Source organism: Mauremys reevesii, linkage group 3 (genome assembly GCF_016161935.1).
Source record: "Mauremys reevesii isolate NIE-2019 linkage group 3, ASM1616193v1, whole genome shotgun sequence".
Classification (NCBI taxonomy): Eukaryota; Metazoa; Chordata; order Testudines; family Geoemydidae; genus Mauremys; species Mauremys reevesii.
Genome location: NC_052625.1, coordinates 134,483,207 through 134,497,406, shown reverse-complemented (window position 1 = coordinate 134,497,406; position 14,200 = coordinate 134,483,207). Strand labels below are relative to the sequence as shown.

General features: G+C 39.1%; 1 protein-coding gene across 2 annotated transcripts in view; it reads right to left on the bottom strand.

The window, feature by feature from the left end:
• Positions 1-14,200, bottom strand: part of ASCC3 (activating signal cointegrator 1 complex subunit 3) — a 493,632-nt gene that overhangs the window by 23,790 nt on the left and 455,642 nt on the right. For both annotated transcript variants that reach the window (XM_039531733.1, XM_039531734.1), the window contains exon 37: positions 6,731-6,955. In XM_039531733.1, the coding sequence (XP_039387667.1) occupies positions 6,731-6,955 (225 nt within the window). The remainder of the gene's footprint in view (positions 1-6,730; positions 6,956-14,200) is intronic.

The following is a 14,200-nucleotide window of genomic DNA, read 5'->3' as shown; positions in this document are numbered from 1 at the left end:
CAAGATACTTGTGTGTACAAATATAGGGTGTATGTTAAATTTAGCTAAATGAGGCAGAATACTTGTTTTTAATACATATTTTTAAGGTGCCTTCTGAGACAGCTAATGCAAAAGACCCAGTGCAATTACCATAAGCTTATTATTATTTAACAATACCCCAAAATGTGCTAGGCCTCACAGTTCGAACAAGGAGTTAAGGCCCCTGCCCTGAAGATCTTACACTCTAAGTTTGGATACAAGATAGCAAAGGGGTAACAAAACAGCACTACAATCTCATGGTTACTCAGTTAAGGGATGTGCATATTTCTCACTGCAAACTGTACTTCTGTCTACAATTCCAGATCTGACTTCTCTTCTGTCTTCTCTCAATGTACAGGTATCCTACTGAGATGTGCTTAACACATCCATAGGCAAACACTCTTCAAAGGTTAAGGCTGAGCTCCATGGCAGTCCTACTCCCTGGAAATACTAAAATGTTTTATCAACGATTATACTACAAGTGGAGGCTCGTAGCCAATCCAAATGCAAAGCCAGCTGCTGTCATATTATTTCTCAGTGAAAGTGACTGCCCTGCTGAATGTGAGCTGGATTGTATTACTATCTCAATTATCCATTTCAATTAATACAAATATAGTAGGTAGTTTCAGAACAGGAGAATAAGAGCTGATCGCTGAATACACAGCCAGAAAGTATAGGGCTTGATAAGAGAAGCAAAAAAGAGATTTGATTTATTCTGTTTCAGATATTATTAAATCAGGGATAGGAACAAAGATGGGGCATTGCTTTCAAAACAGTAAGCACTACTACTACACTATCAAAATATTAGATGAATCATTTAGTTAGAATAAACACAAATTTTGTCTTCTACTATAATGTCTTCTACTTCATCACAAGACTGAAGAAATATCATCCTTTGTTGTAGGCAGTGTAGTTGTAGTCATGTCGGTGTCCCAGGATATTAGTGACAAGGTGGGTGAGGTAATATAGTGGACCAAATTCTGTTGGTGAGAAAGACAAACTTATGAGCTTACACAGAGCTCTTCTTCAGGACCTGGCAGGCACGGGACCCGAAGAAGAGCTCTGCGTAAGCTCGAAAGCTTGTCTCTCTCACCAAAAGAAGTTGGTCCAATAGAAGATATTACTCTCACCCTTGTCCTTCTGAAAAAATATCAATTAGTCATGCAACTGTTGGCATGTTCAGCGCTATTCCACAGAGCCTTATGTTCTCTTTTAGTGAGGCAGGATGGGAGTGGCGTATGGGACTTATGAAGACCATGCAAAGATAACTTTTAAAACAATTATTTGCGTTATGACAGTGTCCAGAGACTTAGCTGAAATTAATTACTGTTGTACTAGGTGCTGTACATTACATTAAGCAAAAGACTGAGTTCTTTGGGTCGGGAGCAATCTAAATAGAAAAGGCAGACAAAGAGTCGGAAAAATGGAGTAATATCCCCTTTTTACAGATGGGACACTGAGACAAAGAGAGATGAAGTGACTTACTCAAGATCAAACAAGACGTCTGTGGCAGTGCTGGAAACTGAACCCAGATCTCCCAGGCATCAGTCCTATGGCCTTAAGCGTAAGTCCATCCTTTCTCTCACTGGAAGTGCCTTCCTTAGTCCTTGTCTCTTACTTTTCAATGGGGGGCACAGCCATTCATACAGAAAATTCCTGCAGCCCCATTAAGGACTCCAAAGCTATTAACTGCCAAAACGGTCACTCAGCTGCCAGGTAGACCACACAACAACATTCCCGGGATTTGTGCAGCAAATAGGAATGGACACCACATGCCCTTCCCCCAGTCCCAGGTGAGTATATGACAAATTTCACTGTAACAAACACCTTGTTACAATGAACTAAGCCCATGTCTAAATGATATTAATCATAGCAATGCTATAGCATGTGAAGCATGTTTGTCCCCCTTTCTATGGCAACAATCGTATTTCCTTATTGGGACAGCAGTGAGACTGCTGGAACCAGGTTATTGTTCTGTATGGTGGGGGAATAAACTCTTTAACTGACATTTGACATTTAAGCTTAAGAATTCGTTTTCCATCTTGAGCATATTTCAGTATAGAGCTGTAATATAAAAAACAAAATGTTTAAAGGGGCAGGGAAAATCTCTGTCTCAGGAAAAGCAATTTTATGATAAAAGGCTGCAAGCACTTTGGACTGGGAGAGTGAAGGGTTTTAGACCTTTACCCAAATGAAAATAAGCTTGTTTGAACATATTTACTGTTGCTTATTCTGAAAGAGGCTTTTGTAACAGAAATTAAACTTTAAAAGAGATCAGGGGACATTCAGCCTTAAAAGAAGTTATTCCAAGATGGAAGTGAACATTTGTTGGTCCCTGAAGGATCCAGGAAAACAGCAGACTCATGGGAATTGCAATATATATAATTTTGGGGAAGTTCCATAGCCTGTGGCATACAGAAGGTCAGACTAGATTATCACAATGGTTCCGTCTGGCTTTAGAATCTATGGATCTATATAATGACCACTAAATAAGATACCTTTGTTTAAAGAGACCTGTCTTGAAAGAGGAGAAGAAAAATTTAGAGGATTTCTGCATTGGAAGCCCCAAGAAATAAACTTAGTGATTTAAATAGATTTATGTGATTAACCTATGAACAGTTTCTGTTTGTCTGATTATGCTGCATTTATGTTTACAAAAGTTTCAGGACTTCAGGTGTATGCATAAGAAAGTAATATGAATTTTAGATGACAGTATTTGACGAGTATTTTCCCTTTTACAAAGCATGGTATTTGTGTAACAAGCATGCACAATGTGTGTGCAGGGCATTTCCGTGTGTGGTGTGCGCATGTACTGCTAGTAATTCAACAGTAAATGTGTTGAGATTTGAACTTCAGTCCGGATTAAGTCCCCTCCACCCCAATCCCATTTTATGCTTTAATTAAGTGAAATGAATTTGGTGAAATTAGTCTCCAAATTTGGCTCAATAAATTCTCAGAGGACAACTGGATTTTTTAAGTAAAAGGTTGACTAATGATTGCAGAAGGAACATTTAAAAATAACTTAATTGAATTTTGTCAAGATTAGCTGATAGAACTGCTCAGATCTGTCAACTATTTCTATTATCTGACACTGCTAGCTTGCTTCCCTGACTCATCAATAGCTCTGCTCAGCACAGACACACTAAGGGCTTGTCTTCACTACCCAGCTAAATCGATTTAGTGCGTCTGGTGAAGACACGCTACGTTGATGGAAGCATGCTCTCCAGTCGACGTAATTAATCCATCTCAATTAGACACGGAAGCTATGTTGGCGAGAGAGTGCCTCCCGCTGCCATAGCGCAGTGTAGACACTGTGTTAAGTTGATGTAAGTTACGTCGCTCGGGGGTGGTTTTTTCACACTCCTGAGCAACGTAACTTACATTGATTTAAACTGTAGTGTAGACAAGGGGCAGGCTCAGAGGCAGAAGGAATGATGGAGTAGGTGAGAAATATGTGGGGGACTGGAGGGTAAAGAGGCTTGTATGTCGGGGTGAAAAGTAGGGATCTTCCATTCTGCAGTGGGCATGAGATGGGGTGGGAGTTCAGGGCCTCTCTGCTGAGGCATTAGCATTTGAAATTCTCCTCCAATGGTGCTGCCTTGGCTCCCTGGAGCACGAAGGCAGCACTGCTGTGGGGAGTCCACCTTTGATGTGCCCATTGGCAGGCTTCAGTGCATCAGTTTACATTTCGTTCACATCTTGAAGGTTATCTGCACAAACTTAACAGCTGGAGACTTTTTAAAAATAAGTAAATAAACAAAAGGTTAGCATCTTGAACACAAGAAGAAAGCCTCTAGGAAAAAATACTGGCTCACTGAGCTGTCACAATCTCACCAGCTTGACTCCTGATGTCACCTCTGCCCCTCCCCACAATGTTACACACACACACACACACACACACACACACACAGAGAAAACTATATATCTATATATATATCTATATCTATACACACACAAATTTATCAATTGATCCTTCTTCGATCAGTTCCTTTCTCACAACTAAGATCTTTTTTCTCCACCCCAGTTGACCCAGAGTTCATCAACAGGTCAGTGCTAGGGAAAAAAGGTAACAACCCACATGGAAAGTGTAACCCTGTCTATTGTTTAAGCTTTAGGAACTTTAACCTTCATTTGGAAAGCATGACTAATAAGATGAAGCAAATATTCTCCCAAGGGAGGTAAATCATGTGACAGTTTCAAAACACAAAAATGTCTTTCTTTCTTTCTTTCTTTCCTGCTCACATGGCTGTTTATATACCAATATCTACTGGTAGAGGACAAAGGCACAAACAAGTTCTGTTATAGTAAGATAATTGTTCAGGAACTTTTTCTTCTGCTTAATGTAACCGAATACTTCATTTTTAAAAAAGTGACAACAGTTTTAAAAAAATCCCTATCCTGTGATAGGTGTAAGAACATTAGTACAAGTATTTGTAGTAAAAATAACTAAACAGATCTTTAATTCACTTTCTTTTTCAACTATTGCTATGTAGTAAAAGCCCACTAATGTGACAAATTGTTATTTAAATGAATTAGGTGTGTTAGATGAAATTGAAGTGAAATTTCTGGCCTTACTAATGCTGTCTATCACGTGAACTCCATTCATAATCAAAGTTTTAAAAAAAGAATTTCCCTTTAAAACAAATCTTCATCACCTTTGTTTTAGTAATTAGAAATATAGGGAGTGGGGTTCCTTTCAAAACCTGTTTGCCAAGTTTCTGGCTACAGAAATAAAAATATTCGTGATGTGATTTGCTTATTACTCTTATTCTTAATTTTAGTTTCACTTGGTTCAATAATCATATTACAAGTGGTGCTGCCCTTAACAGGTGGTGTGTTTTGCTACTCCAGCCTCTGGGCACTGCAGTTCTGCCCATCAGACAATGGCACACCTCCTTTGGGAGGAGTGTTGCCATGGGACCTCTCTCATGAACTGGTTTTGCAGACTGGCAGCTTGGCACAGCCAGTAAAATGACTCCTATTTATTTGTATTAGAACAGTGCCTAAAGGCACAACGAAGATCTGGACCTACTTATGCTAGGTCAGTGGTGGGCAACCGTCGGGACGCATGCGGCCCATCAGGGTAATCTGATTGCGGGCCACGAGACATTTTGCTGTAGGTACGCCTCCTCACCCCTGCAACTCCCAGTGGCTGCGGTTCGCCTTTCCTGGCCAATGGGAGCTGCGGGAAGCGACAGCCAGCACATCCCTGCGGCCCGCACCTCCTCCCATAGCTCCCACTGGCCGGGAACTGCGGCCACTGGGAGCTGCAGGAGGGCCATGCCTGCGGATGGTCAACATCAGCAAAATGTCTCGCAGCCCACAATCAGATTACCCTGATGGGCCGCAGGGTGCCCACCACTGTGCTCGATGCTGTACATACAAATAGTAAGAAGACCCTCAGGATCTTATAATCTAAGTAGACAAGACAAGGAAAAAATTGCTATCCCTTGGTTTCACAGATGGGGAACTGAGGCAGAGACAGATTAAGAGGTTTGCCCAAGGTAACACAAGAACTGAATGCCAATCTCCTGAGTCCCAGTCCAGTACTTTAAGCACAGTACGATTCTTCCTCTCTAGCAGTAGCAGGTAGAAGCTGGCCTATTTCTGCTTCAAACTACAGCTGCATTTAACCGCCTCCCAGAATTGTGTAAATATCCCTTTTAGCAATTGCAGTAATTCTATTCCAGATTTATTTTGCTGCTCTAAATTGTCCTTCATGGGGACTGTTGTGCACGAGGTTGTGTGTTATGGGTATTCTTTATGGTCAGATTAGAATGCCTGGTGGTATGGACTTTTGTACAACTGCAAAAGTCACAAACTTGGAGAGTGGTTTAAAATCAGTTTGGACAGTGGCAACCTGCTCTTCGAGCCCTGTGGTTAGTTGAGAACTGGGGAGTATAGCAACTGAAAATCTCATCTAAAATTAGATTGTTAACATATTCAGGCAAGTTTTATTTGAGCTCTGCAATTTCTAGAGCACTTTTGGGTCCTGTGAAAGACAGTTGATAAATAACAAAAATAATAATTGCCCACAGAGGTTGGGTCTACAGGAAAGCACATCTCTCAGTGCTAGCCTAGGCTTTCCAAAGCACATTCACTTATAGGGAACTGCAGACCAGTTTCAGGTAGTACAGTGAGGATACTTGGCTACAGGCACCGGCTTCCTCCTTGCCTCAGGGGTGCTCAACTCCCGCTCCGCCCCAGGCCATGCCCCTGCTCTAACCCAAGTCCCCACCCTGCCTCTTCCTGCCCAGTTCCGCCCCCTTCCCCGAGTGCACCCTGTCCCTGCTCCTCCCCAGGGCCTCTGCACACCGCAGAACAGCTGATCGCGGTGAGTGGGAGGTGCTGGGAGAGAGAGGGAGGTGTTGATTGGCAGGGCTACGGGTGAGCCAGAGGTGCTGGTGGAGGGAGGAGGAGGAGCTGGCTGTCGATGGGTGCTAAGCACCCACTAATTGCCTCCTTCAAACCAGTACCAATATCCATTGCCGTTCAGTTTTATCTTTATTTACATTCAGTTCTGTAATGTTGTGGACATTTGGTCACTTTCTAAATAAATTTGTGTCTGTCTTAGGTGTTCCAGTCCTCAACAAAACCATATTGCAATACATCTCCAGAAAACAACGTGGATTTTTCCTGGGATCAAAAATATTACAACACATTAATGCCAAAGAGTAAAGCAGCAGATAAAGTATGAAATGGATTACTATACCTGACATATTCTTATAGATTGGTCCAACACTGTCTTGGTATCAGTAGCATAGTCTGGGCAAGGCAGCATGGCACGACTAAAATGGGCTTGCAGCAGAAGATGTGTTTTTGTGTGGGAACTGTCAAATGAATGAGGATTGACTTCAATGGGGAGATGTTTTGCCAGTTCACTGTTCATTTGATCTTCATTGTGTCTCACTGGAAGATCTGCATACTCTTCAGCATCCTTAACAAAAAAATTAAAAGGAGGAAAAATAGTTTTTTTAAGTACATAAAATACAAGAAAGCAATTGCAATGAAGTAGCATTTTTTTGCACTGTCCTTTTTTAAGGACATTTACAACAAACTACATGGAAATCAGGGTATATAGCTGAGATTTTGCAAAACAACCATTTTGACTAGTGATGTTTAAACATCCTTTTTCTTACTCATTTATCAGAGCAATAGATGCTAGTAAGAAAAACAGTAGTTTGTTAAAATATTCAGGAACCATTAAAGAGTCTGAAATACTCTTTATATATCTGATTTTTATGTTAGAGCAGAATAATGCAGATTTCATAGTAAATACTGAAATATGCCCATTAGTCAAACACAGTATTTGAGATCGACTACATGACCTAATAGAGGTCTTCTATCACCCTAAATCGCCTATAAAGTGATGTAATGAAGCCAATCTTAGACTTAAAGCAAGCAGTCAATAATGCACATTTTCATTTTTCAGAGAATATCCAAATGTTTCTGCTTTTCTTTACACATTCAAGATACACAGTGGGTTTCAAATCAGTCTAACAACTCTAGTCTGTTTATTTTAAATATTACAAATATTTAATGTCCAAGCAATAGATGATCAATGTCTAAAAGATTATTAAAACTGCAAACTAATTACTAGAGATTAAACACTACCTGTCTTCTGTGCCTTGCAGAGCGGCAGACATGCTGGCTATGCTTTGCAACTGACGCGTATGCAAGGGCTTTCTGGAACTTGCACAGGGGGCCTGAGTAACAACAGGAGTTCCCTGTGTGTCCACATGTAAGGTTTTGGGGATGAGATAGGGACAGGCTGGGCTAGTAGCAAGGGCAGAGCTGGTGAATCTTGTACTGTACTAATCAACTGCCCCATGTGGACTGGGAATCCAACAGCAGCAGGAATACTGCATCCTTCAAATTGTAGCTTTGGCCACTGAGTGGCTCTGCTGTAGTTCTAGGACTTAGAATTGGGGAGGTTTCCTTTTCTTCACTGTTCACATGCACCAAGCGTGTCTAGTCTGGCTTGGTGTGGGAAGGATTTCATAATTTCCTAAAAATATGAAACTTTGCAAATCAAATCATCAATATGTGACGTCCTTTGTGCCTGTAATTAAAGCAAACAGATTCCTTTTACCAACTGGATCAATGAACATTTTGGTAGTCTGAAAGACAATGCTGTTATAAAAGAAGAATGCCCTCATAACCATGGATTCAGCGAAGAGACTGTTAAATTAAAGATAAACTATTCAGGTTTTTTTTTCCTCTCTCTCTTGTACTACAGATTTGATATTATGGGCTTTAGTCTCCAATCAGACTTCCTGCAAATCCATATTAATTAAATGTTCACAACGGTAAGTAATTCAGAGTGAGATCTAGAAAAAAATGCTCTTTTTAGTATACCTTGGAGGACTACCATAATTCATAATAGCTTAACACCTGATTTATGCCCAATTTATAGGACACCTTTGTAACGTCTTTGATAAATGTTCTACTGTTAGTCTGTCTAATAATAAACACCACTAATATTATTTTCAAGTTACATTTATGGCATACTGAAATTACACTTACATAGTGTAACGTAAATGTGAAAGAATGAGTGAGTCTAGAAAGTTTAAGAATAATTAGAAATAAAAGCAGTGTCATTAATTTATTTCATAGTTTGAGAGCAGATTAAAAGTGAAGACTGACTGAAGACAACTGCTGCTTAATCCTTGATGTCTCTGCCAGATCTCGTGAAAACTGCGGTCATTTATTCTCTGAACCTAAGGTCACAATCTTTTTAAGCCCCATAGAATGTTGCATGTTTGCTCTGCTCTTTTATTTAGCTCACATCCCCTTCAAAGATATTTTAAAGAATATTTACCAAGGAGATTTTTTACTTAGTTTTGCCTTGCAGTTTCAAGCAGCAGCAGGAGACAGGAGCAGGATCAGCTGAGCGATTCCAGACCGACTGGTATTCCTGACAATACTTTCTCACTAGTTTTTCCCCAGTACGATGTGTTTTATTTACTTCCAAAACAGTCATCTTATTTCAAACAACTTGCCTACTTAATTTCCTGTGTGTGATTGCTGACTGTAAGTAAGTGAGGTTCATTTTCTTATCTGCATCATGTAGGTAATTAAAGGAAATTGAGAATGGGTAGCGAAGCTTTTATGCAACTGGGAATGAAGCTGAATGGAGGGCACTAAGGTCAGCAGAGTCCATTATATTTTTATGTGAGAGGCCGGTATGTCTGCCCTGTCCTTGTTTGTTTAGTGTAGGCTGGACAGACTACTAACTGCAAATCTGTTTCTCTGATTTGCCCAGCTGTCCTTGAATAAAGACATCTTCCATTGCAAATGTTAAATGACAGTGATTGACAACCCTATGATGAACTCTGCTTGTAACCCTCTGCTACTGTTTTCAGATAGCACAAGAAAGGACAGAATACAGAAACATCCTTCATAATCACCTCAAATGTGTCCTGCTGTTCACTCAGTATTTTCCATTTTTGTTTCCCTTTTCATTACAAACCTCAATCTGTTCTGCAAATGCTATAGACTCAACTATGCCAAGCAATGTACAAAAATATATATTTTACTACATTTCGTTTGAATACTGTACATAATTCAGGGTCTAAAGAAATGGATTAAGTTGCATAACAATTTAACGTTATCACACTTCTTACTACAAACTTTACAATTAGACCAAAAAGCATTGCTATAAATGTTCTTCCTTTCCTTGTTTTTCTGATGTTGTGTTAAATCAGTACTATTGTAGCTTACAGCTCACGCTATATAATCTTTATCTATATGAACACCTGTTGTAAAGCATAACCTGCTTTGACGAAAGCCAGCAGTTAACCATAGATTTTAATTGTGTACAATCATGCATTTGTAGCCCCGTCTGAAATGGCACAAAACTTCACAGCTATGTTATCCCATAGACTATAAAGCCAAAAGGGACCACTATGATAATCTGATCTGACCTCCTGCATAACATGGCCTATAGAACTTCTTTGAATTAATTCCTCTTCGAACCAGAGCATGTCCTTCAGAAAAAAATCCAATCTTCATTAAAAATGTACAGTGATCGAGAATACACCAAAGCCCTTCGTAAATTGTTCCAATGGTTAATTACCCACACTGTTAAAAATGTGCACCTTATTTCTAGTCTAAATGTGTCTAGCTTTAACTTCCAGCCATATACCTTTTTCAGCTATATGGAAGAGCCCTCTATTAACAAATTTCTCTTTCCCATGTAGGGGCTTACAGACTGCAATCAAATCACTCCTTAACCTTCTCTCTGATTCAAGACTGAGCTCCTTGAATTTCCCATAATAAGGCATGTTTTCCAATCCTTTAATTTTTCTTGTGGCTCTTCTCTGAATACTCTTCACAGCTCAGGAAGAATGTTGAAAAACTCAGCACCAGAACTGAGTACTAGTATTCCAGTAATGGTTTAACCAGTGCCAAAATACAGAGATAATATAACCTCCCTACTCAAGATTCCCCTGTTTATACATCCAAACATCCCATTAGCCTTTTTGGCCACAGTATTACACTGGAGTTCATGATCAGTAGATTATCAACCAAGACCTCCCATTATTTTTCATAGTCACTGTTTCCTAGGATAGAGTCACTTATCCTGTAAATATTGCCTACATTTTGTTCTTACATTTGGCCAAACTGAAAAGCATATTGCTTGCTTTCGCTCAGTTTACCACGCAATCCGTATTGTCTGTACTAGTAATCTGTCCTCTTCACTAATCATCATCCTCCCAATCTTTGTGCCATCTGCAGACTTGATTGGTAATGTTTTTGTGTTTTATTCCAAGTCATTGATAAACACATTAAATAGTATATCGCCAAGAACTAAGTACTGGGGAACCCCATTAGAAACACATCCACTCAATGATGATTCCCCATTTTCAATTACCTTTTGAGACCTGTTAGCCAGATTTTAATTCACTTGATGTGTGCCATGTTGATTTTGTTTCAATCTAGTTTCTTAATCAAAATTTCATGTGGTAAGAAGCGAATGCCTTACAAAACTCTAAGCATATTATATCAACACAATTACCTTCATCAGCCAAACTTGTAATCTTATCAAAAAAAGATATAAAGTTAGTTTGATCAACTTTATTTTCCATACACCCATGTTGACTGGTGTTAGATATATCGCCCTCCTTTAATTCTTTATTAATCAAGTCCCCTATCAACCATTCTATTATTTTGCCCAAGATCAATATCAGGCTGACAGACCTATAATTACCTGGGTCATGTTGTTTACCCTTTTTAAATATTAGAACAACATTAGCTTTCTTCCAGTCCTCTAAACTTCTCCAGTGTTCCAAGATGTATTGAAAATCAACATTAATGGGCCAGAGAGTTTCTCAGCCAGTTCATCCTTTTGATAGTTGTACAATTATTAAAGGCCAGACCTAAGGCCCATTTAAATCAAAGTCTCAGCCAATTCCCAGGGCCTGATCCTGCAAGCATTTGCTACTGAGTTAGACCCTGATCCTACAGACACAAATTATCATATATAGACTCATGAGTGGCCCCAATGAGCTTTACAGTAAATATTCAAGATAAGAAGTACCAATCTTAGTAGTGTTTGTAGGACTGGGCCCTTATTTATTTTTTCAGATTCTTCTTCAACCCACAAGAATTGCTAATATATTTTGCTTAAATAATTGATATAAAATGAATGATGAAACATGGATTTACACTGCTAGCACATCTTCCATAAAATTTAAGTTTTTTATTTTTAAGCAGCTGCACACGCTGCCATCTACATTTAACTAAGAGTCAAGAGGATGCTTGTGCAGTGTAGACAATTACAGGATCAATATGAACAAAAAAAAGAAGCTTTATGTTTTAATTTAAATTCAGTCATGGGAACAGTAAAACTTAAGAAGTTAATGAGTTCTAGACTTTAAGTAGAAATTGATTAATTTGTAACAGTGAGGTTCTAAAAGAAACCAAAATTAGATTCTCACATTCCAGGACTGAAGCTGTGGTCTTTATTTTATTATTTTTTTAAGTAATAGTATATTGGTAAATACCATGGAATTGACTAACCAAATTTGTGTATTCTCTTTGGGTTGATCAAGAGAACACAAATATTACATATCTTTAATATTTTTAAAAAAATCCTGACATACATTTTGTTGTGTCTAAGCAAGCCAATGTTAAAGAAAAAAAATCTGCTACCTATAACTATTTATTAATTGCCATGAAGTACCCAATATTAAAACTTTAAAGCAAACTAATAAAGGAATAACTGCTATGATGAGAATAAAGATGGGGAAAGTTTTTAATGTCACTTGTCAATCAAGCTATCTTCATTAACTTATTAAGTGTTAATTAATACTGGGCCAGACCAATGGTCCATCTAGCCCAGTATTCTGTCTTCTGACAGTGGCCGGTGCCAGATGCATCAGAGGGAACAAACAGAAGAAGGCAATTTTCAAGTGATCCATTCTCTGTCATCCAGTCCCAGGTTCTGGCAGTCAGAGGTTATGGACATACTGAGCACAGGGTTGCATCCCTGACCATTTTGGCTGATAGCCATTGATGGACCTATCCTCCATGAACTTATCTAATTCTTTTTTGAACCCAATTATAGTTTGGGCCTTCACAGCTTCCCCTGGCAATGAGTTCCACAGGTTGACTGAAGATTGTGTGACATAGTACTTCCTTTTGCTTGTTTTAATCCCGCTCTCTATTAATTTCATTGGGTGACCCCGGTTCTTGTGTTATGTGAAGGGGTGAATAATACTTCCTTATCCACTTTCTCCACACCATTCATAATTTTATAGACTTCTTATCATATCACCCCTTAGTCCCAGTCTTTTTAGTCTCGCCTCATATGCAAGCTGTTCTATACTCCTAATCATTTTTGTTGCCCTCATCTGTACTTTTCCAATTCTAATATATATTTTTTGAGATGGTGTGACCATAACTGCATGCAGTATTCAAGGTGTGGATGCACTGTGCATTTATATAATGGCATTATGATATTTCCTGTATTGTTAATGGCTCCTAATGTTCTGTTAGCTTTTCTGGGCAGGCGTTTTTCACCAACTATCCACAATGACTCCAAGATCTTTTTTTTTTTGAATGGTAAGAGCCAATTTAGACCCCATCACTTTGTATGTATAGTTGGGATTATGTGCAGTACTTTGCACTTATCAACAATGAGTTTCATCTGCCATTTTGTTGCCCAGTGACCCAATTTTGTGACATCTCTTTGCAACACAAGCTGTGAACTTAACTATCTTGAATAATTTAGTATCATCCTCAAACTTTGATACCTCACTGCTCAGTCTCTTTTCCAGATCATTTATGAATATGTTGAACAGCATAGGTCCCAGTACAGATCTTTAGGGGACACCACTGTTTACCTCTCTCCATTCTGAAAACTAACCATTTATTCTTACCCTTTGTTTCCTATCTTTTAACCAGTTACTGAGCGATGAGAGGACTTTCTCTCTCATCTCATGACTGCTACCTTTGTTTAAGAGCCTTTGATGAGGGACCTTATCAAAGGCTTTCTGAAAGTCCAAGTACACTATATCAACTACATCAACCTTGTCCACATGCTTTTTCACACCTTCAAAGAATTCTAATAGATTGGTGAGGCATGATTTCCCTTTACAAAAAACAACATATTGTGTTCATCTGTCTGTCTGATAATTCTGTACTTTACTATAGTTTCAACCAATTTGGCTGGTACTGAAGCTAGGCTTACCAGCCTGTAATTGCCAGGATCTCCTCTGGAGCCTTTTTTTAAAAAAAAATCAGAGTTACATTAGCTATCCTCCAGTTATCTGGCACCGAGGCTGATTTAAGCGGCAGGTTACATACCCTGGTTAGTAGTTCTGTAGTTTCATACTGGAGCTCCATCAGAACTCTCGAGTGGATAGCATCTGGTCCTGGTGACTTACTTACTGTTTAACATATCAATTTGTTGCAAAACTTCCTTTGAGACACCTCAATCTGGGACAGTTCCTCAGATTTGTCACCTAAAAAGAGTGGTTCAGATGTGGCAATCACCCTCACATCATCTGTAGTGAAGACTGACGCAAAGGATTAATTTAGCTTCTCCACAACAGCTTTGTATTCTCTTCTAGCAGCTTGATTGTCCAATGGCTCTGCTGATTGCTTGGCAGGCTTTCTGCTTCTGATGTACTTAGAATTTTTTATTTTTGCTGATAGTTTTTTTTTGGTCTTTTGC